This window comes from Hydractinia symbiolongicarpus, chromosome 3 (assembly GCF_029227915.1).
Source record: "Hydractinia symbiolongicarpus strain clone_291-10 chromosome 3, HSymV2.1, whole genome shotgun sequence".
Lineage (NCBI taxonomy): Eukaryota > Metazoa > Cnidaria > Hydrozoa > Anthoathecata > Hydractiniidae > Hydractinia > Hydractinia symbiolongicarpus.
Genome location: NC_079877.1, coordinates 16,593,179 through 16,619,204, shown reverse-complemented (window position 1 = coordinate 16,619,204; position 26,026 = coordinate 16,593,179). Strand labels below are relative to the sequence as shown.

Below are 26,026 nucleotides of genomic sequence, written 5' to 3'. Positions count from 1 at the left end.
CTGTGTTTAAAGCGCGCTTTAACACAGAAGTGCAATGTGGGCACATACACAATTAATTAGTATTTTTGTAATTAAAATTTTTAATTAGCTTATATAGGTTCAGAAGTGGTTGCTAGGTTATATCTTTTCCCATTAATTTTTTTATTTATAAACCAAAAAATCTCTAACCACAACCTCGTCCCCGGTCTTTTTTAATACCGGGGACGACGTGGTGTGCCGAAGAGACAAAGAGCCCTGGGGGAAAGGTCTCAGAAAGCTCAGGGGAAAGATAAAAAATATCCGGCACGGAATGTTAGTTCTTTTTTATATTTTAATACAAGCTCGTGAGCTTGTATTAAAGGGGGATTTTCACGAAGCGAATAGAGCGGAAAATTCGACGGCGAATTGTATCTGGGCATGCGCAGCTTTGTTTGTTATGATTTTGCATCGAAATATTCGCTTCGCTGAAAAGTAGAAACAGTTCCTACTTTTTCGCGGCTAAAGGTTTCGCTGTTAGTTTTAGACCAATCAGAACGCGGTTAACCAATGTAAACAATGAATTTGGCGTCTAATTTATTTTGTCCTAAAAATTAAAAAGCGAATTCGCCATCGCCGTGAAATTTTTGCCTCTCTGAGCGCCGACACGAGAAAGTCGTGTTTAAATCTCATCTTGGTAACTATTTTTCTTTTTTTTTCTTTTTACTATCTCGCCTGCGAGGATAGGTTTCCAACTCGTAACTAACTAACTAACATGTCCCAAATGGTCAATTGCTAAGTCATAGATTTAAACTTGTTACCTAAACTTTCTAAGTACTTGGAAGTCATCTAAATGACGTTTCATGCCAAAATTGGTATTTGTTTTCGACAAAATTTGTCACAGTTAAAGGAGTGGTCCCACGAAAAATCAAAAAAAAAATTTCATCTTATTTTATCGGAAATGTTTTATTATTATAAAAAACTTTTTTTTTAAAAAAAGTTCTTTTTTTTCTCTTATTTTTTAAAATCCTGTTTAAATAGCCGTGACGTCATAGTTGGCGAATGACTTTTTGTGTGTTAAGACAATGCAGCAAATAGAATGATATTCTAGAGAATCCAAGATCGTAATTTCATAATTAGAAATATTCATTTTATTTTATTTTCTATAATTATAATCATCACATATTATATATTATATATTTTTGTGTTTATTCTTCCGAGTAAGAGGCATAGACACCACCCTCTTCAGGGAAAACTTGTCTTATTTTCCACACGACAAACAACGGTATAACTCGGCGACTGCCTTTTCCAAGTCGTTAGAAAACGAACCAAATGAATTGCTTGTAAGCAGCAAACCGAAAAGATTTGTTTGTAGGCGTGTCTTGCAGAAATTTCCCTCTTGTCTCGTGTAAGCATATTAAAACGAGACAAAGTTGCTTGAAATCCTCGTTCTCAGTTATACATTTTATTCCTAAAAAAACAACGGATATTTGTACGATACATATCATTATTATTTGATATTTTAACAATACTTTTTATGTAGCTTAATCATATTTAAAAAAATATCTTTAAGCACATATACCTTGGAATTGTTTGTCTGTTAATACATCCACTTCCGTGCAACAAAGACAATCAATCTCCCTAGTTTCAGTCTTGCAGTTATCGCACTTGCACCATTCGTTTCTCCCAGCACGAAAACTTTTCCAATGTTTTACTAAAAATATCGTTTCTCTCTCAGTTACAATGTTTTTATTATCATCTTATTTAGTGGCTAACTGGTAAAGTATAGGTGTTTCCACCAAAGTTTTCAAAAGTGAACGAAAGTAGTCTGCAAAAAAACGTGGATCTTCTGATTCCCTGCTTGTTATTTGTCTCCGCGCTATAAGTGTACAAGATTTCTTTTTTCGAACAATTAAGATTGTTGTTGTTTTTGTTTTTTTTTGGGGGGGGGGACTGAATTACTAAATTTCGCAAATTTTAGGTGCGGCTGGTGATCTTTCTTATTCCTGCCAGTCAGTTTACTCCAGACTGACCCAACGAAAATTGAAATTTCGAGGAATTTTCCGTTTAAGAAGATCTCACAAATCAATTTTGAAAAATAACTGCGCAGTGCGTAACAAATATTATTGCGTATCTGAATAGCAAAATATGTCGTGTCTAACTTCGTAACAGAAATCACAATTTGATAGACAGCTTTTTGTAAACTTTATTCGCGAGGTTATTTGTGTATATGATACATCTTGTTTAAATTAATTTAGCAAGCTTAATAGCTTTTTTTTTCATAAACTCACATTTATTCTGATATTTATAAACAACTTTTGAAGAAAAAAAGCAGATATTTATATACACAATTTCCTTCTAGTAAGGAACAGAAATATAAGAATCAAGAATAGCTCGCGTCTCCCGGTTAACTTGAAACCAACTAAATGGTAAAAATCCATCACAAAATAAAAGAATTTGTGTGAATGGAATTTAAAAAATTGTTATCCATTGTCAAATCCTTGCGTAATCTGGGCTTGACTGAAAATGACGCAGCTGATTATTATCTTTCACTTTTTTTTTTTTTACTACACATAGTATTAGTGTATGGCGAAAGCAATCGAGAACTTATCAGATCAATCCGACTTCTTTGTTTTTGCCACACCTGGATTTATTTCAGTAGCTAAACTGGAACTTGCATCATCATCTATTTTGTGCATTTGTAGCTATCATTTTTCAAAAAATACGGACAATATTGTAGAAATTGTTGCACTTTCAGTTTTTTATAAAAATATAGTTAAGATGTATTTTTGATAATTAATACCGCAGGGGCGGATCCAGACTTTTTCAAGACTTAGTCAAGACTGAGTCTTGAATTTAGCAGCTGGGGGCTAAATTTTAAGCTTTGCGGGTACAAAAATCGCCGAAAAATTGTCTTCCGATTTATCTAGTTATTAATAAAATTGACGAAAACAAACGCTAAGCTATAACAAAATCTCCTAAGAACATCTTTTATAAGAATCAAATCTCCGTCTTACACGTCTTATTTTAGATAGATAAAACCACTAAAATTAACAGGGATTAACTACAATAAAGTGAGACAATTGTGAATATATTTCATTATTTATAAACTCCTGCTGTTTCTGCCAATATCAGGCTTCATCAGCATGACTAGGTGAATCAAATGATCACACCAGCCATGGACAGCAAAATAAAACACAATAATAACAAAAACAATAAGAATATGGAAAGATCAGGATAATGAAAATGAAATATACATACATGTGATATGATACAAACACACCTCAACCCATGTATTTGTTCAGATATATTTGTTTATTCATACGGCTAAACTCAAGTTTCGTTTGAACTTTAATTAAGAAGGGCTTTTACTGCTTTTTGCATGCCGAAATAGGAAAATGCAACTTTCAGTTAAGAAAGTTGCAACCTGGAAAAAGGGGAACGTAATGATTTGGCTTGAAGTCTACACCAGACTTAACAATATCTTCATAACAAAATAAACTTTTTAACTGATCTTCATCAGGTAAAATAGATGGGTGTGGCGATATACACTGTGTAAAGAAAGTTGTAAGAAACTGTAACAAACCGAATTGTGGGTAAAATGTGTTAATTTTTCTCTTTATTACTGTTGACAAGGCAAGTATTGATAGAAAAGGAAACCATGTCTTGGGGGTACAGTTGTTGATTGCTTCTGCTTTAACTGCCTCCTCAGGAGAAAGAGTCATATCACAAACAATATGGGAAAGGGAAAATCTGAATAAACTTTTCTCAGATATAAAAATATTTGCCTTTTGGTTTTTAAAAGCAAATTGAAAACAAGGATGATTGGAATAAAAGGAAGGATGCAAGAAAGTTCTATGGATGTCAGGATTCTCAAAACATCAACAAGAGAATCATCACCCATACCTATACCAACGATGCTGAGCTGTATAGACAGTCTCCTGATGGATTGGATCTAAAAATAATATATTTTACCATGACCTTTTACTCAACAAACTTTTTTTCTTAATAGTCATTCGAAGAGTTGTTTTTTTTCATCACCAACCTTACTTATCCAGATGTCAAGTTCTTGCTTCTAATAACAACACAAATATTAATTGAGAAAGAATTCCTCTGCAATGCTGAAAATTCTGTTCAAAGCTCATATTACAAAAACAATACACCTTTATGATAATTCAATTGTACATGCGTTCCTACGGCTCTCCATCGTTTTACAATATCGGAAAAAAGGAGGTAAAACTCGTGTTTTTATGAGAGTTTGTTAGAGACGAAAGCGTGTTTTCTCCAGTTTTTTAACTTCTGTCGTATCAATTTCTTTCAAATTTTCAGGAAACGTTAATAATAATAAGATACAACTTATGTGTACTTTTCATTAAAAACAAAACGTGGCAAGAAAAGTTATCACGAAAAAACGTGTTTTCTCCTTAATAAACTCTTATAAAAGTGTAATGTTTACCTCCTCTGATTGCAAAATAAGCTGCGATGGAGTGTTATTTTTTCCGAATTATCGTAAAGGTGTATTAGCCCTAGCTATTAGCTAATTAAATCCTTTTGTATTTGGTTTTAATAGTCTGTTGTATAAAGCTCTCCCCAACTAGCTTTTCGTAGCAGATATACTGAAAACCTTTAAATAAATGCAAGGTGTGTTGGAGAGTAAAAAACATACTTCTCACCTTAAAGCAATAATTCCTTTATCTTCACACCTCGCCTCAGATGGAAGGTATATATCTGGACCTAAATTCCGATGAAGACTTTTACCAACCAAGGGATAAATATCCCCAGACAACAAAAATGCTCGAGAATAAACACTTTCTAAAAGTTCTTTTTGCATTTTACGAGCAGATTCAAAATTATCACACTTTAAATCAGTAAGCACCCGCGCCAACATATCTGCTGCAGCCATAATCAATAATAGTACGGAAAGAATCCAAGCCAAAAGGCGTGAGTCTTCGACTAATCCTGACGGATGGGAGTTAAAACTATAGCCTAACAGGTTATCAGTAACCAAGGTTATCAGTAACCACGCAGTACGGAACCTAAATTTCCTTCGCCGGCTGCGGGCCACATATTGTTGGACTACGCATAGAGTGTGAAAATTACGTCACGATTTTGACGTCACAGGCCCCTTAGGTGAGATGGGGAGGGTTGCGGGCCATAGCTATTTGATTTTTGACTAACTGAGTGACTGATTAGTCAAAATGAATCAGTCAAAATCTGTAAGCTATAATTTGTAACCCTCTCAGTCTATATGGTAGCGACGTCACAACTTTGACGTCAACATCGCTATAGGCGATTTGGAGAGGGCTGTGAACCATGGCTTTTCGCCGTAACAAAATTACAATTTTTAACGCCCTCCGTTTGCAACGCCTGGATCGTCGACATCTTCGCTTGGCTAACATTTTTCGGCAAATTTACACTTAGTCACGCGACTTATCTGACTAACCCTGGATCCGCACCTGTACCGTCAAAAATATTAAGAAGGCCAGGTCCAAGTTTTGCCAAGTGAATGGTTTTCTTTTATGTCCAAACCATTGTCATAATTTTTTTGAGTTACTCAATTACTTTCTATGCGAATTACTGATTCGAGCGTAAGCAAAAAAGCCCTAGGAACGAGATTGATAATAACAAGTATTAAAGTATGCAAACGGGATGATTAATGGTTTCGCAAAGAAAACAGGAAATTATCAATTGGATGGTAACCTTTACTTGTTGTTATTAAAACTGTCTAAATGATGAAAAGCAATCGACAAAAGGAAGCTTGGTCGCTCTGTAATGCGACATGTAAACACAGCTTTTATTGTCCGACTGTGTTTTTCAACGTCAGACAGTGTTAGTAAAATGAGATACGTCGGTTTATACTTGTTTTAGTTCGTTGGATAAGTTTATCGAAAATCAGAAGTTTTTAAACGCATTATTAAAAAAAAAGAGATATGGGTAAAGAAAGTTGTAAAAGAAAAAATGAAACATAAAGATGAATGCTTTATTGATCATTTCATTTCTCGCTGTTGCTGGTACGTGAACTTATCTTATATAACAGATTTAAACTTTTTTGGTTACTTGAGCTCTTTTGCGGAGGGTAAGCAAAAATGTGTTTCCTAGAGGTTTAGTGGAATGTGTTTTTGTGAGTTGAAAAGTAGAAAGCCAAGAAATGTTAATGTTTGTTGTGAACTATCAGAGTGAAGGGGTAAAAGTCTTCACCAACCATATATCATTATAAATCCTAACTATTCGTATCCTTCTAATATCTTGATCAACTTTATCATCATAAAATTTTAACCACCTGCTTCCTTCTTACGTTTTGACCAACTGTATCATAACAAATTCCTAACCTTGTTCCTAGGGACTCACCTCTTTCTAGCATCAGACAACAAACCCTGGAAATGACAGACAACAAACCCCGGGAACAAGGATGCTGACCACCTATATCTTTTTCACATTCAGCAAAGTTTTACAACAAAATTCATTATTGGATAACAATTTGCGTTCAAGCCGTGCGCAGCCATTTTAATCACTTAAAATACGAAGGGTATAAAAACAAGCACACAACCTGGCCTGTAGTGCTTCTTATATGAGAATGAATCTCTCACGCGTTTCATCTGTATAAAAAGACGCTGCAGTACGTGAGATCTTGCGTTTTACAAAAAACACAAAACAACATATAGATATGTTTAGAAATTCCTGTTTTGTAAAAATAAGGTATGAAGAGATAGATACCAATGCTTCCATCATCATTTACCAGAAACCGAAAGTTCAAAACACTCAGTTAAAATTTATAAACCTCGTTTGCGTCCTTGTTGCCCGGGTTTCTTGACCACTGAACCGCTATCTATCAAGTTCAATAAAGAAAATGCCCTGAGAACTAGGTTGTTGTAAAAATATAACTTAACATATTTTTTATTTACTTTTTCCGTTTACTTTCCCATCAACCATTATTTATATATGCTGTATATTCTTACAACAAAGATTACCACTTTCTATCGGTTCTTTTTAAGTCGGGTTGATGGATCATCATACTCTGATGCTTTGGTATTATGTTTCAAGTGCTTACCGTCAAAGTCCTATAGGTGAACACATGATGCGTAATTTTTACTTTGCGGAATATTCCAAATAGAACGAGCTTAATAATTGACTGGCAGTATTTCTATGGCAAAAAATAGAATTCTATCAACCAAATAAAACCCTAACATTTACAGTTAAATCTGCCTAAGACAGCGTGATCTTAGATGGGCATATAAAATGGACGAATCTTTTCGTGCCAATGGTGTCCGCTTTTGTCAGTCACTATATAAAATATCAAATACGAATTATTAATTTAAAGTTTTACGAGCAGATTCTCTATCTCAGCAACTCCACTCCTTCAACAAAGCAGATTGAAAGCAAAACATTCTGCCAAGCTTTAAGAGCAAGCAAATTGTCAGCGTTTGGCTATTAACTGAAAGTCATATACCCCAAGCCCTCGCTGACAAGTTACGTGAATCAATACATTCAAGAAAGGAACTTCTGTGGGAATTAATTTTTGCAGTTCCATAAACTAGAAGTCGTTCAAAAGCAACAAAAAATGTCATCCAGAAAGCTTAGCAGTTTTAACAGTCATATTGTCTCATAAACTTACTCAACGCATACTTGTAACGCTGAGTACAAAAAAATCGAGGTTGAGTACAAGCATAACTTTTTGAACAACTTTTTGTCATATTCATTTACCTTCGAAGATTTCTTGAACTTTCCTTTGTTATTTGAATATTTTTATTTATTTATTTTATCTAAATAAAGTGCGAACAAGTATCATAAACAAAGCTAAATATAATTACAAGTGCTATATATTCTTGTTTTTTGCATAGCTTACGATAAATAAGGTCTACGTTGTTCTCTGACAAATACTTTGAAGGCAGAAACTTTGGCGTTTTTGGCCCTTTTTAACGAAAGTTTTTGCCTTTTCGAACCGCTTTAACTCATCCCTTTAACGACTGCTTATATTACACGATCTCTTCCTGGATGAGTTTTCAGCATGTCGAAGAAGCGTTGGTTAATCGAGAGAAGAGAAATCAGCTAACGCAGATGGGGACAATCTTCAATTACTCAACGCGACGTATTCAACGACGGAAATTTTGATTAAAGTATAGGGCGTTTGCTAGTATTTATTTTTGTATTGATCTGATGTTTGTTTACTGAAGCAAAATGACTTTGCGGTAGGTGAATTTTGTATTTTAAGGGAATAAATTCGGTTGAAAACCACAAACCCCCTAAAGTTTCTACCCACTATATAATTTAAGCTTCTTTCACTAATAAAAATTGGTTTGGGGTCAGACAACATAACATGTTAACTCTAAATAAAATGTTGTTGTTGTTCTTAGCTCATTGTATGCTTATTGTTACTGTTTCGCTATAGTTTAGTTGTTGCTGTTGTCGTTGTTAATGTTGATATTTTTGCCATTGTTGTTATTGTTGTTGATATATTTGATGTAAAGCTCAAAAGTCTACTTAGCTTTTATTTCTGTTTTGTAGTATACTTCAAAGCTGAGTGTGCAGAACAAAACATCATTGGCAAAGCAGAGAAAGGAAACAATGTAACAATATACTGGTCACTTAATGTGACGAAGAGAACCTATACAAAAGCGACATTACGTTTTGATAATATCGTAGTTAGTACATGCAACGCTGCTGGTGGCAATGGATTTACTTGCGTAACGCCAAAAAATGATAAGTACGAAGCAAGTTTCAACAAAACCGATAAACAAATCACTTTAACGATCTTAAATCTAACGTATTCGGACAGTGGTGATTATCTTGTTGCGTTGGATTATAAACATGGTAAACAAACGCGACCAGAACGACTTACCAACACAACTATACAGGTACGAGGTATGTACAGAGAAATATCATGCTCAAATTAAAAACTAAAGTTCTCATACTGGAACTTTTTCTGTTCTTTTAATTACCTTAAAAGGTGGTCTCAGAAGATGACATACTCGGGCTGTTTTTTACACATTCGGTAGAAATGTATATATTATATATATTATTGGCAATTTAAGGTAGCATCACTCTCGTTCGTCTGGCCACCTAGCACAGTGTAGCTGCTAAGTAAAATATCTGCTATTTTATATTTATAAAATAGAGAAAAAAATTAATTGCCTGGAAATAGTCAAGCAGACAGAAACCAAGGAAAAGAAAAGGAAATATTTTTTTATTTGAAGACATCATAAAGACCAACATGGTTAATGTTGTTAAAAATTACGAAATCTGGTCCTGCAAATACAAATACTTGGTTCGAAATTTATGACAAAACAATTTTGTGCACATTTTTCGAAAGAAAACAGTACGCAAAAACGTTACTTCCTTGGGAAAACACAAAAAATTTCCGACTTTGTTTATAAAATTTAGATATACGCTTCACACTTGTCGGGGAAAAATTAGAGAAATGTGACTAAGTTTCCAGGGCTGAACGGTATCTCCGACTAACTTTAAATATCCGATTAAAAAACTTTAGAAAACTTTGTTAACATTCTACATATTAAAATGTTTAAGTTTTTGTTCCGAATTAACTCAATTGACCACTTTTTAGATTTGATGATTACAGTAGAGGGAAAGATAAGAAAGAATAGCTATACATATTTTTTAACTGTGATCCAAAAATTATTCCCGATTAGCCACCCCATTTTGGTATAATTAGAGCAGAAATTATTATATTACAACTCTCTACAATTCGCAAATATTAATACAGACGCGCAAAACAACGCGTAACTTTCATGACTCACGAAATTTAGTACTGCGAAAATTAGTTTTTGCGAAAATTTACTTTTAACATTTTTCATATATTCTTTAACACTAATCGTTATCCAGTGGAAAAATCCACGGGATTAGCCCATCGGTGAATTCGGGTGTAATATCCTTATTTCTTAGCATTTTCCAATATTCTTGAAAAAAAAGTTGAATTTGTACAATAATGATATCTGTTTTTCTCCTGTTTAGGCCCGCCGCAAATATGCGACAGTAACTTTATGACATCATACGAATTTCCGCAGCATTATCAACCCATAGTTAACATAACTATATGTGGATACCCAACACCCAGATTTTCTTGGGCGTTTGGTCAGAACACTAAGCCGGATATTTCTATTAGAAGTATAAAAGCTCACAAACACGTGTTCTCAGCAGTTTTATCCAATCTTACCTCTTCGATGTGTGGTAGCAAGTTGACGTTCAAAGCTTCAAACAAATTTGGGAAAATGTCAACATCAGCTGTCATCAATGTGTCATGTAAGTGAACAATCTATGTCCTAGATCTCTCGCTATAAGGGATGCTATTTGCTTGACAACTGCAGTCATCTTAAATTACAATTTCGTTCCCAAGGCATTTGTCTCTCATCGCACGGCAGTTATCAACAGTGCCGTTGAGAAACAAAAGCACCTAGGTACGAGGTCGAGACAGAATTACAATTTTCATAAATTCTTGACATGAAATTTTAGAGCCGAATTGTGTAAACATTGGTCCAAAAATATTATTTTCATACTCGCAGACACTAATGATGTTATATCAGTTAAAAAACGTCGGTAAGACCATATGTACGCTGAGGAGTGACTAATACTTGGTACCCGTTAAAATTTAATCCTGACTTTGCCGTTGCCGATCACTAATATTTTAACAAAATTTTTTTTAGCCGAATTGTTTTTTTGTTAAATTTTGCTTTATTTTTAATGCAAATGCAAATATTGTCAGTTCAACCTTGGCGATTTTCTGAAATTAGTAAGTGACTAAATTCAGAACCTTTAGTCTTCCCTTTTTATTTCAGTCTCACCATCGAAAGTGAAAGATTTCTCCTTCGCCATAAAAGACAACTGCCAGATATTTCAATGGAGTACTTTAAATAGCGGTCGATGTGGTGTATTTTACGAAATTCAAATTTTAGACAATAAAAAACGAATTCTTAGTCAGTCCACGACACAGCCATTCGCAAACTTTTTATCATTTTGTTATGCAGAATACACGCATAACAATGTAAGTTCTGGGATTCGTGCAATTTATGACAATAAATATGGTAACTGGAGCAGTGTAAAACCAATAAAAGAATATCCAGAAACAGAATCTAGTAAGTTTATGAAAAAAACGTCTGTAAAAAAAATGACATTATTCACTTCTGCACCTCGTGTTCTACTCAACATAACATCTTATTTAGAAAAAACAGCTTTAATAGTTGGTCTGGTTTGTGGGTCGTGCATATTGTTTCTTCTTTTGATGTTGCTGTTATGCTATGTCAAAAGAGAAAGGGGTAAGTTTAAGCTTCGTTCTTGCGAATTTTTGGTACTACACCTGCGCTTCAGGGGCTGGTGAGGGTCCCTCTCTACGAAACCCTCATCCTAAACCGTTCTTTAAAAACATGCTTATTTTCTATAAAATTTACAGCATTGTTCTATTTTTTCATCAGGTAAAAATGGAAGCGAGGTGTGGAAACCCAAAAAAGCACAAGCAATCGACAAAACACAATTTGTTGACGTTTCCTTACTCAACATGAAATCGAATCCATCCGAAGAGTACACAGATCTTTCCGACCACAATAAACAAACATACGCTGAACTACAGGGGAACCAGAGTTTGTATGAAAACATGGAGGGTACGGCGACAAGACCCCTGGTCAACGAATACGAAGTACCAAATTGTGAAGGTAACGAGGCTAACCTGTAAATGGAAAACGATGGTACGAAATTAAATTAGCTCAAAAAAATCAAAATGATACATGCTGGTGTCAGATTTTCGCTCCTGTACAAAACAGAATCTGGAGTGATTAAGACATTCATTCGACATAGGAACATTATACCAACCAATCAAGTTAGAAAAAATACTCGAAAAATCTAGCTTCAGTTACTCTAGTAGCTAACTAGAATCTATTCAAATTGATTTTGTAAATTTTCCTAAAGGAGAGAGTGAATCTAACAATGTCGTTCATCAAGTCTCTGGTGCAAATTTTTATATTTATGTTTGGTCTAGGCGTCTTTTGTAATCAGATTCTTGACGAAATGTTAGCTTGACACTTTGTATTAAAGAAATACATTCAATATATTTCTTACGTAAAAATTTTTACTGGATACTACTTACGAAATAATGAGGTAGACAAAATTTAGATACATGTGACATATACAACAATAACATTATTTTTTTTTTAAAAAATATATTCCATATTTCACAAAAACTCGTCAAAAATATTTTCATCAAATTTTAAAATACTGATACATTTGTATGCTCCTGGCACAACAAAGTTCTTTTTTAAGTTAGGGAATGCTCATAGTGGACTGACGAAAAACCGGGGTGAAGAAAAGAAGAGAAAAATATAGAAAAAAACAAGTTCAAAGGTCCATGCAACATATAGTCGAAGCAGACAAAATCGGGTATAATTCAGTTACTTTTTCACAATACTTTTCCGGATTAAATTTTTAAAAACAACAACAACAACAAACTTAAAAAATGTCACCAAAACAAGTAATAATTATTGTATCTACAATAAATTAAAATTTATAAAAAAATAAAAAATCTACTTAAAAATATACAAAAAATAATCCATGCATATTTGACAAAAATCTCTTATTTTAATATCAAAACTCTAGAACGCATCTATGTTCGTAAAGTACTTGTCCTTTTGTACCGTCCTTGTTTTGTAGTCTGTTCGGAAACTGTATTCAAGAGAGACTGCAGTGCACTTTTAGATAGTGGGAACTGCTTCTCCGAAGATTTCGCTTTTAACGCTCTTAAAACTTGATAAAGAACTGAACAGCTACGTTCGATTAAAAAGTGATGTACGTATCTTTGACCATCTTTCGACGTCAATTCCGAACTTGGCGACACTAACTTCTTCTCCTTCAGCTGCTGCTTTAAAAATTGATTTAAAATTTCTAAGTGCTCGTCCCAGTCCTCGTTGGACTTCTGCACATAGACTTTCAGTTCATTGTAACAAATCTGATCCACTTCGCTCAGTTTTTCCGCTAGTGATGTTTCAAAGCCATGTTTTGTTGCAAGATTTAACGCCTCAAACCCAAGTTGGCGCGTCATGACAAACGTATTGTTTATAGCTTGCATGTTAGCATAATTTTGAAATTGCTCCAAAGCCTTGGCAGGAAGTGATTTATCCAAGTTAACTTTCAAATTCTTAAATAAATTCATTCCTTGGTTGTACTGTTTACATTTGATTGTGATCATATTCTTCATGATTTTCAACTCCGTCTTGGTCGACAACTCGAACTTTTTTAATCCTTGAATGACGACGGCGTACTGTGTAAACAAATCAGAAATGTCGCCTTGAAGTTTCGCAAAGAATTCCACGTTACTTTGACCGCTTTCATTAACGTTCGGTTCAAAAACGTACGCCTCCACCAACTCTTGAAAACGGGGAAGAGACACTTCTAGTTTCTGTTCAATCTTTCTCAAACGATCGTGGATCTCCCCAACTTCTTTTAAACTTCCTTTCGGTGCATCTTTTTCTGCTTCGGTTAAATGATACTGCTGAACCTGTACAACAAGGCAAGGAGTGTCAGTGGAAGATTCTCTTTCAATATATTTATTCCGCTTTCCAGCGTTTTTGACCGCAGCTTAGACATCATCAAGATGGCAGTGTTTTCGAAATTCTAATTGGTTGTTAAAAAAAAGATTCTGGTCGGCAAACACTTTGAAGTTGACCCGTCTCAACTTCCATAGCCGTAAAAATATAGTCGTCGTATGCGCATGCGCAGATAATAACCGCTAGAGCTGCAGCCAAGAACATCTTAATAAAAAGCAGCCTCCAAAAAGCTGAACTTTGATGAAAGAAGTCGTACTAATTCTCCTTGTGAAAAAAATCAGAATATTAATGATTGTGAAGCACTTTTTTTGGCAGCTTTACGACGGCAAATACTTACCCTTATAGACAAATCGACAACGCTACCTTTCATGCCGGGAGAAAAATTACCGACATTCGGCGCGGGAAAAAACCGACTAGTAAACCTTGGTTGCAACGCTAATATTATTGGCTTCGTATCAAGAAAACGGAACTTAACTTTAAACGAAAGTCTCCTGAAGTAAACAACCTCGACACTTGCAAGTACATAAATAAAATATTCAATTATAACACATTGAAAGAAATAGGTATAATTTGTCGCACCTGGTATTCCTCCAAGTCTTCCTGGCACAGCAAACAAATGGGCATGTACAGACATATTGGTGGTTCCTTGTCCGGACAACCAACCACATTAATTAACGCAGCCACGCCTTTCTTTTGTTCGGTAAAGTATAATAATAAGTTGGCTTTGCAACATTTACCACAATATACCGAACCACATAATCTAAAGAAAAATTCTACTTGACACAACACGACTTGTAAATTTGATTCAGTGAAAATACCTGAAAATACCTTCAATAGCGGTGCAAAGTATGTTGAGTGAACATTTTTTTCCCTAAGCAATAAAAATTTGGCTCAGGCTTGGCCCAACTGTTGCTTGTTAACCGGAAGACCAAATTTACGTGTTTTTTTTGCTCAGTTTGGCTAGCGCGTAAAAAAAATTAAATTATAGTTTTAACAACCCGAAACTGACTTACGACAAGATTAGTCCTGGAAACTACTTTTGTTTTATAATTCCCGTTTGTGACCTGTTCCTTTTTGCACTCATTTATTCATTTATTTATTTGTTTACTCATTCAGGCTGACTTGCTTTTCAACGTGTTAGATATCTCAACTTTATTAAAATTTTCGACTTTTTGGCGTCTATTCAAAGTGGGAGTTTGATAAATTTTTGTATCTTTTTCTTTTTTTCGTCAATAAAAAACATAAAAGTTATCATCAATATACGCGATGAAATCATTTGTAACAACATTTGTATTGAGTTCGAATAAACGCCTTTCTGTAGAGAACGTGTGAGTGGGCAGCTATTAAAGGCTGCTATATTAAAAAAAGTCATTGAAAAGGGGGGCGTATAATCCAAGGGGCCCGTCTACGATATGTCTGAAACCTCAACAGATGAAGTTGAAAAAAAATTACTATCTTCTTGATTTGCCTAAATTTACCAAAAAAAAATACCAAAAGTTATTTCTATCAATAACTAAATCAAATGTCGGTTTCCTCTTACTTTCTATAATCTCAAGAAAAGCTATTCAAAGTCTTTTTTATATTTACGGGTTAAGAAAAACAACATTGGCCAGTTTTAATTTTTACGGATAATGGTTTGTGAACAAAATGACATAAAAACACAATCCAATATTCTTAAACTAAAATCACATTCATACGAAGTAAACTTTTAGTAAACGATTTTGGCGAAAGTGCTCTTTTTTTTCGCCTTGGGGAAAATAATTCACAGATTATCAAAGTTTCGTGAACGGGTACTAATCTGTTCGAATAGTATCTGGAAGAATTTTCTAAGGAGAAGTTGCTTTTGTGAACTTATCGCCCAAATCTTTCAAATAAGCCCCTTCAAAAATTAGTACCATTTAGGCACAATCACAAAACAAATACAAACCTGCAATGATGTTTGCTGTTTAAAAGTGAAAATTTCACTGAACATTTTGTGCACCATTCAACTTCGGAACTTTCCTAAATATAAGAATACAAGTTGTCATCCTGTAAAAGAATCAATAGACAGACAGACAGACAGACAGACAGACAGACAGACAGACAGACAGACAGACAGACAGACAGACAGACAAAGAGACAGACAGAAAGACAGGCAGGCAGACATACAATGTAAAATAAGAGATTGCGAATGTTGTTTGTCCCTGTTTGAAAAAATGTGGAAGTTAAGTTTGCGAATTCAAGGCAATTTTTTAAATGTTAAATTTCACATTCATTTTTTCCCTGAAAGGTGTTACAATAAAATAATGAACATAAACGGGGATATTTGAACTATAACAATGTTTTGATGGACAAGATATACTTACAAGCCATTTTGCAGACTTTTGCCATTCCGGAACTTTCATAACGGAAAACGTATTACTCATCACTGTTTTCAACCTTGATGTTGGATCCACAAACTTTTCGAATCCTTGAACTAGACGTGGAAGTTCATTGGATATTGTCATTCTTTTATTTTTTCTGTGTTCATGAAATAAGTTAGTCAAGTTTTGGATTTCACCAATAGGCTGAGAATTTAAATCAGCACATGTGTAACAGACCTAATAGAAGGAAAACAAGTAGTAACATGCTGCAGAACAGTGTAGTTTAGAAATTTAAACCTTAAGCAGCTATATACCACACAGTCAAATAAATAAGCTAATTCTCAAAGCTAAAAAACAAGACAGTGTCACTTATTTTAGTTATAGAGAAAAAAAGGGGGGGTGGTTGTATGGAATTTTCACGATAACCAATTTTTTTTTCCTGATTATTTGATTGTAAGCATGTTTTTTTGGATTTTAAGACAGCATCCAAAAATCTCCTCAGTCAGGGCTTTTAAAAAATTAGGTACACACTTGTAGGCGTGAACCTAAACTTTCCTCAACGTGCACAAAAAATTGTGCATGTAAAAATCGACGCAGTCAATTTCATGCTACTTTAAAAATGACGGTGTATCTTACAAAGTTTGGTGGTCAAATCAGATTTCTATTATTTATGATCCTGTACCGTCTCTTGTCTCCTTATAGTTGATAAACCAGATATAAACTTTTATCGAAATGTGCGTTACGGATGTCTAGTGTAAATGTTGGTACACTGAGAGGTAGAGCAGGTGAGATAGTAGATAGAAATGTGTTGTGTTCAGGAAGTCAGATGGAGAGGAGTTTCAGTGAGATTTGTAAATAAATAATCATATCACCTTTGAAATTTGATTTGTGGAAGGTAGGAGGGCAAGGTATAAGCTTTTTTGGATTGGTAATAGTGATGCATATGGAGGAGTTGGCATATTCGTCACAGAGAAGTGGGTGAGAAAAAGTAATAGATGTTATGCGTGTTAATAGTTGTATTATATTGATAAATTTTTTAAGGTAATAGAATTGTCACTATGTATTTTAAAAAATATATATTTTATTAAAACAATGTAAAAGCTTTTCGGCTTAAGCCAGTATTAGTACATAAAAATGGCGTAAGCCGAAAAGCTTTTACATTTTATTTTTAATAAAATATATATTTTTAAAATACATTTACATGGCGAATTTTATTACAGAATTGTCACTTTTATGTTATTTTAAGCTTCACAGTGTGGACTCAGTGAGGAAGATAAAGATAAGTTTATGATGACTTAATAGCAGTCACATCAAGGTTTGGAGACAGTGAACTTATTATGGTGGGTGGAGACTTTAATGGTCATGTTGGGAAGTCATCTGAAGGTTATAGAGGTGTGCATGGAGGCTACGAATTTGGGAGTAGAAATAAGGAAGGGGAGAGATTGCTTGAGTTTGAAATGGCAACGAACATGTTGGTTTGTGACACATCATTTTGCAAGAGATAGAGTAGACTGATAACATATGAGTCAGGTGGTTATCAGACACAGATAGATCACTTTCTGGTTAGGAAGTCTGACAAGAAGGTGGTGAAGGATGTGAAAGTATATTGGGGGAGAAGTGTGTTTCCCAGCATTATACCTGCTTTAAATGTAATAATATTTCACCTCAACAATGCAAAGAGCCCCTTATCTTCACCAAAACTCCTGATTACCCTTTCCAGTATATATGCACAAATTACTTTGAAATCAAAGGTCACTATTATTTTACAGCTGTTGACCAATTTGTTGGTTGGATTATGATCTACTACTTCGCATACCTGCAGAGAAATATTTACTAATTACGGCACCTCCAAAGAAATAGGCACAGTTGGGGGTCCCAAGTTTGCATCCAATCTATTCATACAGTTTTTTCAAGACTGGGAAGTGACACGGACTCTCTCTCATCAGCACATTATCCACGATCTAATGGAAGAGCTGAGCTTGGTGTCAAATCTGCCAAACAGATCATCTTTAATAATGTTGCTGCGAATGGTTCTTTAAATAATGTTAAAGCAGGAAATGCTATATTGCAGTTTCGAAATACACCACTACCCAACATTGACCTAAGTCCCTTTAGCTGGGAGACCATCTGCCTGTTCTTCCACTTATTGCATCCACAAGGAATAGGAATGGAACAGATCTACTGGTCAATGGGATAGAGAAGGGACAATAGTGCAAATGCTACCACACCGTCAATACAAGATAAAAATTTAAAGAATCTGGTTGATTGCACTCAGAAACAGAAAGTTCATTAAATCAGTCAATGTTGCAGGACAACCCTCTATAATACCCTCACCAACCATTACAGCAGACTCACAATATTCCATGAATTCCACGGACAAAAATATATTACGTACGACTCTGCCTGACACTGAGCACCCAGAATTGCTGAACACCAGTCAGCCCGCTGTTGTGTAAAAGATCCACCTTTATCTAAGCTCCCAAGAGCACTACAACGACTGCAAAGTCACAATAAAACAGGACTTACAGAACAAGCAAACTATAAACACTGAAACTTTGTCTCCTACAGTGCATGGTGAGATGTATGATGCAAAAACTTGTGTAATTTTTATTTATTTTATTTTATGTTTATGTTATTATCTTGTATCTATTAGATATATATATATTATATAGATTATGAAAGATATTTGACCTTTGTGCCTTTGACTAAAAATTTTGTGATTTGTTATTCTGCACATTCAAACAAGATACATGAAAAGATGTGTACCAAAATTTTGAAGCCCTGTCAGTCATAGGTTTGAGATAGAAATCGTTTAAAAGGACATTGTATCTTTCCAAAAGTGCCTCAGTACAGTAATCACATTAGAAATTTCTAGCCCACCTCTCATCATAGGTCAATAAATAAGATGATATTTGATTTAATTCTCCGTTTTTTCCTTTGTTTTCATTTAATTATAAAAGACAGTTTGTCGCATATATCAAGGAAAGACAGAAATGATGAAGCATTTAGTAGATTATTCGAGGAAATTAGTTTTTGCTAAAGATTAAATTGTTTATTATTGTATAGTGTAAATTTTTTTATAATTCTGAGCCTTGGATCTCAAGAATTTTAAGGAAGTGGTACAGTATGACCTCTTGATAAGGAAGTTCTGTTTGGATGCAAACAAATGCATTCTAAATGAACAAAGTAAAGGAATGCTAAACAAATAAACTGAATAAAATTTATTTTTCCCATAATTTAAAAACGCTTATTTTACCATAAACCTCATCATCCATGCATTATAACCAGCAAATAAACAAATGAAATAAATAAATAATAACCATGCTATACTTACTCTATACACATTCCCTTGAGGATCAGGAATGCATTCCGGGGATAGCCTTCTTCTATACTGGCAACATGTGTCACAAAATACATTACCACATCTAAAACATATTTAATCACTACAAAATGTTTAAAATACAAAACGATATAAAAATGATATAAATGCAACTGTTGTTATACTGTAATTAAAATGTTCAGATTTTGGTGAGTTTCTTTTGCTCTTTGAGAGGCACAAAGACCAAAATAAATTTGGTTTTATTTATTATCGAAATGCAGTCACAAGAATTTGATGTTTAATTTTCATTCATGAAGACAACAAAATGTCTACCTTTTGAAAAATTATCAACACAAAAATATTGTGAAAAAGTTTGTTTGCATTTTATGTAAAAGCTCATCTCAACTTATGTGGAATATTTCATGCAGTACAAAATCAAAATCAAAGGTGAAAAGTAGAAATCAATTCTATTTTCTGCTAGTCTGCAAAATTTCTGTGATCATAGGATTCGAATTAGAAATGAAAAATAAAAAATTGCAAAAATTTGACTGAAAAGAAAACAACCTCTTTTTTGTTGTTGCAACATTTAGTGAACAATGGATGAAAAAATGTGATACACAATTTTTACATTTTCTTCACAAAATCATTTACAAGGACAGCATTTTGGTTTGCAAAAAGTGAATTTCAACTTGCTAATTTGTTTGCTGAATGATAATGGTAAAAAAACTCTTAACTTTTTGATCCAATCAATATCTATCTATCCAATCAACTTTTATAATTGCAACAGTTTGCAAAAAAATGAGGAGATTTGAGGAAAAAAATGTTAAAAATCTATTTTTAGATAAAGATTTGGGACTTTTGAGGAGACTTTAATATTAAAGAATCCCTTTTGGTGGAGATTTAATTTGAGCGAGTGAATTTTACCATGGCTCTGTGTTAACATAAGCCATGCATAAGAAAATTGGGAGATGGCACACTGTGTAAGCCATTGGATGTGACAAGGAGTTCTCTGGTAAAGCACAGACCCTAATGTGATGTCTGTTCATTCCGCTTGAAAATTATATCTCCAGCCATATCCACTTTGCTCTGACTATTTTGTAAGGCTAAGAGTTATAGCTGGAAATATACAATGTGGCGAACACCATAGCATAAAGCTGTGTTGTTTACTGATAAATACCGTACGCTCTTTACAGACATTACACTGGCGCTGCGAGTGAAAACAACTTAGAGTTTTACATTTTAATAACTCTTGGGACATTTTACTCCGTATTTACTGCTTCATTATTACGAACTATACTTTCATTCTACTGATATGGCGAAATTTATTGACAACAAATGTCTGTCCACTTTTGATACCCACAGGGACCCAACCAGCCTTGGCACTCGCTGGAAGAAATGGCGACAAGGTTTTGATTTATTTTAAATAGCCGCTGGTATTACAGACAATAACCAAACAAAGGCACTACTCCTTCACTGTGGGGGAGAAGATCTCAAGGAGTTAATTGACACCCTTCCTGAACCAGACTTACATAAGGAAACAAATGTATACAAAATTGCATGCACGAAATTGGACACTTATTTTCTCCCTTGAAAGAATAAACGTTATGAACATCATGTTTTTCTTATGTGTCCAAAAAAACACAAATGAATCAATTGCACAATATGTTACACGTTTGCGATCCCTAGCAAAAACGTGTGAATTTCATGACACAGACGATGAAATTGTTGACCAAGTAATTGAAAAATGCAATTCCCGTAAACTCAGAAAACGACTCACACGAAACACGACCTTACATTTGCCAAGTTGTGTGAAATTGCTGCAATCATTGAAGCTGCAGATCACCAAGCAGAGCAGTACAAAAACACATAACCTACTGACACTATTGTTAACGATGAATCTGACAACAATGAGGTCAACAGAATTTCAAATCGCACTCATTGTGCTCGCTTTCCAAATATTTTCATTTCAAGACAAACAGAGAAGAATCAAACATGTTACAGGTGTAGTTAGCAAGAATCTCCTTGCTAATACTTGTGAGGTAACGAAAGGAAAATCCAGTCATGCGTGTAGAAAAATCTGGTCATTTCAGTAATGTTTGCAAATCAAGCCAGTGACAAGATAAAGTCAGATATGTAATGATAAAAAGAAAGATTCAAACAATAGTTGACTTGAAACCACCATCGAATGTCAAAGAAATGCACTCATTCCTAGGCATTGTAATTTACTGTTCAAAATTCCTGCCTAGCTTTGCAACTGTCACTTATCCGTTACGTCAACTACTGTGAAAAGATTGCACATGGAATTGGTCCATTGAGCATCAGACTGCATTTGACAATTTGAAGTCACTGCTCTTGTCCAGTGATACACTGGCGTATTACAACCCAAATGCATACACATAAGTAGTTACTGATGCTTCTCCAGTTGGTCTTGGAGCTGTCATTACACAACGTCAACCTGATGGAACTCTAAGACAAATAAGTTACGCTAGCTGATCACTAGCTTCCGTTGAAACATGATACAGCCAAATTGAACGAGAAAGTGCTTATTTTTCCTGCGGAGACTTACTTCAGTTGTGATATTTTATTTGTAGCCTGTTAGTTTCATAAACAGACATTTACCCTTTATTCTATCATCTCACACACAATCTGGCAGTTTTAGCTAATTCTAAGACTTTTTAACTAGTTTTATTTTTATTGCATAGTTAGGCCATATGTAACCTAGTTAAGACATTACAATATTTAATGGCTTTTCACACATTCCTAAGAAAAAATCGCAAAAAATCTTTGTTCAGAATGGATAGTCTACGCGACCATGATTCCAAAATTGTCACTCATGCCTCAATATGTTCGCGCAACTAAGAATTATGTTAAAATGAAATATATAACCTAATTAGGTTAAGTGTTGCCTATTTAGGTGACGTTTTCATCCGCCATATTTATTTTTCCCCGCTGCGTGAATGGCTGAAATCCATTATTTAAAACAACAAATAGTACCACTGTGTTAACTAAATTCTTCGGCTTAAAACTCTATTCGAAGTCAGTGCACTTATTCATGGAATTTTGTACAAACTCCTTTCCTTCAACTCAACTAGTCCCTCTCACCTCTCCTAAACTAACTTCTTCTCTGATACAGTTCTTTTTCTCATTGTACTGCTGAGTTTGTCATCATTTGTTTTTCTTTTAACATGTTACTGTGTTTTGCATATGTTTTTGTTTGTTTGTTTTGATGTTTTGTTTTTGTATATTAAGGTTGGCCAGCATCTTGTCATAGCCGTAGGCTAATAATGCTGGTCTCCATACAGTGATAGCCTAATTTTCTTCGTAAATTTGATATTTATTTGACTTTTACCTTATGTATGCTATTACTCTAGAATAAATACTTCTTCTTCTTCTTCGAGGTTTGGGCCATAAGTTACCAATGCGCGATGCAAATATGACGATAATTGGTCAAAATTATCTGCAAAGTGGACAGATTTGATTCACATAAAAATTGTAGTGCGAAACGCAATGATTTTGACGTATTTACAACAGAAAGTTTTCGTTCGCCTGGTTAGACTACGGGTAGCCTAATTAAACTACATCACGTCGTCTAACTAAACGACTCGCCTAATTAGGTCATGCCGCCTAATTAGGTGTTTACCCTGACTGTCTATGTATCTCTTTGTTAGAATTGAGGAGTTTTAAGGAGGCTGCAATAACAAGGAGGGAGACAGTTAAACAAACCTTCTGCAATTGAATTTTTTGCTTGTAAAGCTAAACGATTTGCTGCATCTCATACAAGTCTGAGTCTTAGATGCATCCTTCCAATGCGAACGACGAATTCTGAGCAAATATCGAGCTTGTTTGTTACCATCATACGAATTCGACCTAATTGTACCACTATTCTCTTCTGTTTCACCAAGCAATCCATCAAGCTCAGCATGCAAAGAAGACAAATTTTCTATCACACCACTTGGACCAGTAAAAGAAGGTGTTCGTGACACTGATGCACTGCTTGAAAGGTTTGAAGAAAATAAAGGCTTTGATATACTTTTCCCAAAAGCAGACAAAAGTTCTAATGCGCCTCCTTTGGATGCCATCTTTCTCGTAGAATTTTGTCTCGATTTTGCCATCGCTGTGAGAAAAAAAGCTATTCTATTTGTCGGGTAGGTTAAGACGGTAGGGCAACGGGAACTCAGTGAGAATGCACGCACGCGTGAATGGTGATCATCGAAATCTTAGCTTTCCATTTTACCCATAGCGAATTATTGCACAATGTTTACAATTTCGCCGGCTTTTTGCGCAGGAAGTTCAAACAAAACCAACTAATATTCACTAGAAAACATTACTATTCGCTGCAGGACTGACGCTTTGTTCCGCCTAATCAAACTCATTCCTAGCACTTGCTGTCTCCTTTTTTATGCCGTCAGGACGCGAGACGCGTCCTGATGTCAGAAAAGATACACGATGCCCTAGGAACGAGGTTGTTGATACCCATAAAAACATTTCTAGCTATAAATAAACTTTTTTTTAAAACTTTAACATCAATTTTCATTGAAATTAAAATTCACAATTATTGTAAATCAGTTGCTGTAAAATTATTTATTTCTGTGCGAAATTAGCTATGTATCTTGCGTCGTACAACTGTTGCTCTACTCCAATTTTATGTTAAAGAAAATCAACCATTAGTTTACTGCAACCCAATGTTATCCTTTTGACACCATGGCTTTTCTTCGCTTTGTGGTTAGAAGTATAAGACTCTTGTTTCGCAGAGGAAGTCAATGACAAACCAAAAGGATGCAAATACCGTTTCCTGTAATGACACATACACGATTTTTTGTCAAATTTTTATCAGCTAACCAATAGAGAGGCCATATAAATGTAAATTTTGTAAGACCTTGTCCCACAGAAAAGCAATGACAAACCTAAAGGCCGTGCATGTCGGGTTTCCCAGCTGGTTATCTAGTACAAAAGAGTTCTCCAGCTACGCTTTCTACAAAATAGGAAAAAGATTATCCATCGTCAGGCTTGTGCAAGATGTTTATGATTGGAATTGGGTACGAGAGAAATTTAAACAATATGAAAACAGGTGGGGAAAAACTGCGTGCACCTTTGTGGTAGCTAATATTTATTTGATTAGTTATAGTTACAACAGATATTTTTCACGAATTTACACCCTCGTACCAGCCAGGGATTTTTGTATTATGATATAAGAGAAGGCGGCAAAGGTGGACGCATAGCTAAGACCTCTAAAAATAATTTTTTTCCATCATAATAATATTTTTGTGCAAATAAACATGAACCACCACAACGTTTTTTAAAAGTTTTAAAGATATGCAATAAATAAAATCCAATCGGTCAGTTTACCAGCGCTGCTTTTGCGGAGAAAAGCACATCAAAAGCAAAATAAATCGAGGATGAGGTTCATTCTCACACTAAAGGGGGATTTTCACGAAGCGAATTGAACGGCGAATTCGACGGCGAATTCGATGGCGAATTCGCTTTTTAATTTTCACGACAAAATAAATTAAAGTCATTGTTTACATTGGTTAACCGCGTTCTGATTGGTCAAAAACTAGCAGCGAAACCTTTAGCCGCGAAAAAGTAGGAACTGTTTCTACTTTTCAGCGAAGCGAATATTTCGATGCAAAATCAAAATAAACAAAACTGCGCATGCTCAGATACAATTCGTCGTCGAATTTGCCGTTTAATTCGCTTCGTGAAAATCCCCCTTAACGACACCTTTTTGAATGCGAACCGCTGTTCTGCAATTTAACACAACAGAAGCCAAAGATGGTCGCCGTTTGAACCCACGTGCATTTTTTTTGTATATTCTTTTTTCTGTTCATATATTATCATCTTTTGTTTGTTTGTTATCATTTATAAACCATGCAATAACGAAATCAAAAGCTGCGAATCTGTTTGTACAAAATGCAACAGCAACAAGTTAATTTATTAACAAGCTTTTAGATAGTTTACGCTTGTCCTTATCAGATTGTTCTGGCTTGTTCTAGCTTGTTCATAAGTTGTTCTCCCATGTTTCAGATTGTTCCAAGGTTGTTTCAGCTTGCCCACATTGTATTAAGGCTGACAGTGACACAGGATCTGCAATCACGGCATTTGTCAAAATGATGCCCCGCCCTAAAACAGTCTGGGTAAACACTTATAATTAGGCGACGGTAGGTTAATTAGGGCATACCACCTAATTAGGCGACACGTTGTAGTCTAATTAGGCCATATGTTACCTAGTTAAGACATTACAATATTTATTGGCTTTTCACACATTCTTAAGAAAAAATCACAAACAAACTTTGTTCAGCATGGATATTCGGCGATTCGGTTCAGCTTTTTTGCTGTAGTGATGATTAGACATTTGGCTTAATTGACGAATCGCATTTGTGCTACATCCGCCATTTTTAAATTTTTGTTGGGTGAAAACAAACCTAGTTCGTAGGGGGAAGAATGGTAAAAAATGTGGAAATGGAAGAATAATTAGCTAACAAAAGGTAATCACAATAAAAATCTGTCTGGAAATTTTGCTTAGCTATCTGGATTTTGCTCCAAAAAAATTATCTTTGCTCAAACTTTCTAGCATTGTTCTTAAAACTCCAAAATCTGCCTAGCTCTGGACTCTTTTCTCTTCACCTAAAATACGGAAACTTTTCAGCTCCAAAGAAATAGTTATGACGTCAAACCGAATCGCCGAATGGTCTATGTGACCATGATTCCAACATTGTTACTCATGCCTCGCGCAAGTGAGAATTATGTTAAAATGAAATATATAACCTAATTAGAAATATATAACCTAATTAAAAAATATATAACCTAAGTCTCGCCTATTTAGGTGACGATAGTAAAATACGCAATAATTAATGAAGATACTCTTTCAC

The 26,026-nt window shown here is 34.7% G+C and overlaps 2 protein-coding genes across 2 annotated transcripts; one reads left to right on the top strand and one right to left on the bottom strand.

The window, feature by feature from the left end:
* The first annotated feature begins 5,670 nt into the window (after positions 1 to 5,670).
* LOC130635991 (uncharacterized) lies at positions 5,671 to 11,897 on the top strand. The gene is made up of 6 exons (XM_057445556.1): positions 5,671 to 5,966; positions 8,458 to 8,814; positions 9,922 to 10,209; positions 10,743 to 11,039; positions 11,127 to 11,219; positions 11,376 to 11,897. The coding sequence occupies exons 1-6, from the start codon at positions 5,927 to 5,929 to the stop codon at positions 11,630 to 11,632; spliced, it is 1,332 nt and encodes a 443-aa protein (XP_057301539.1). The 5' UTR covers positions 5,671 to 5,926; the 3' UTR covers positions 11,633 to 11,897.
* A 184-nt stretch (positions 11,898 to 12,081) lies between these two features.
* On the bottom strand, positions 12,082 to 23,547 carry LOC130635990 (uncharacterized). Its single transcript, XM_057445555.1, has 6 exons — positions 22,881 to 23,547; positions 19,173 to 19,263; positions 15,842 to 16,075; positions 15,424 to 15,497; positions 14,076 to 14,256; positions 12,082 to 13,447 (listed from the first exon to the last, which is right to left on the bottom strand). Exons 1-6 carry the CDS (start codon positions 23,267 to 23,269, stop codon positions 12,557 to 12,559), a joined length of 1,860 nt encoding a protein of 619 aa, XP_057301538.1. The 5' UTR covers positions 23,270 to 23,547; the 3' UTR covers positions 12,082 to 12,556.
* Positions 23,548 to 26,026: the final 2,479 nt, after the last annotated feature.

Excerpts from the sequence above, each read along its gene's own strand:
- LOC130635990 (XM_057445555.1), bottom strand. The coding sequence starts at position 23,269 with ATGGCAAAATCGAGACAAAATTCTACGAGAAAGATGGCATCCAAAGGA. Across the intron at positions 19,264-22,880 it reads AAAAAATTCAATTGCAGAAG|ATGTGGTAATGTATTTTGTG; the intron begins GTTTGTTTAACT and ends AATATGTTTTAG. Across the intron at positions 16,076-19,172 it reads CTCAAGGGAATGTGTATAGA|GTCTGTTACACATGTGCTGA; the intron begins GTAAGTATAGCA and ends TCCTTCTATTAG.
- LOC130635991 (XM_057445556.1), top strand. The coding sequence starts at position 5,927 with ATGAATGCTTTATTGATCATTTCATTTCTCGCTGTTGCTG. Across the intron at positions 8,815-9,921 it reads CACAACTATACAGGTACGAG|GCCCGCCGCAAATATGCGAC; the intron begins GTATGTACAGAG and ends TCTCCTGTTTAG. Across the intron at positions 11,220-11,375 it reads CTATGTCAAAAGAGAAAGGG|GTAAAAATGGAAGCGAGGTG; the intron begins GTAAGTTTAAGC and ends TTTTTTCATCAG.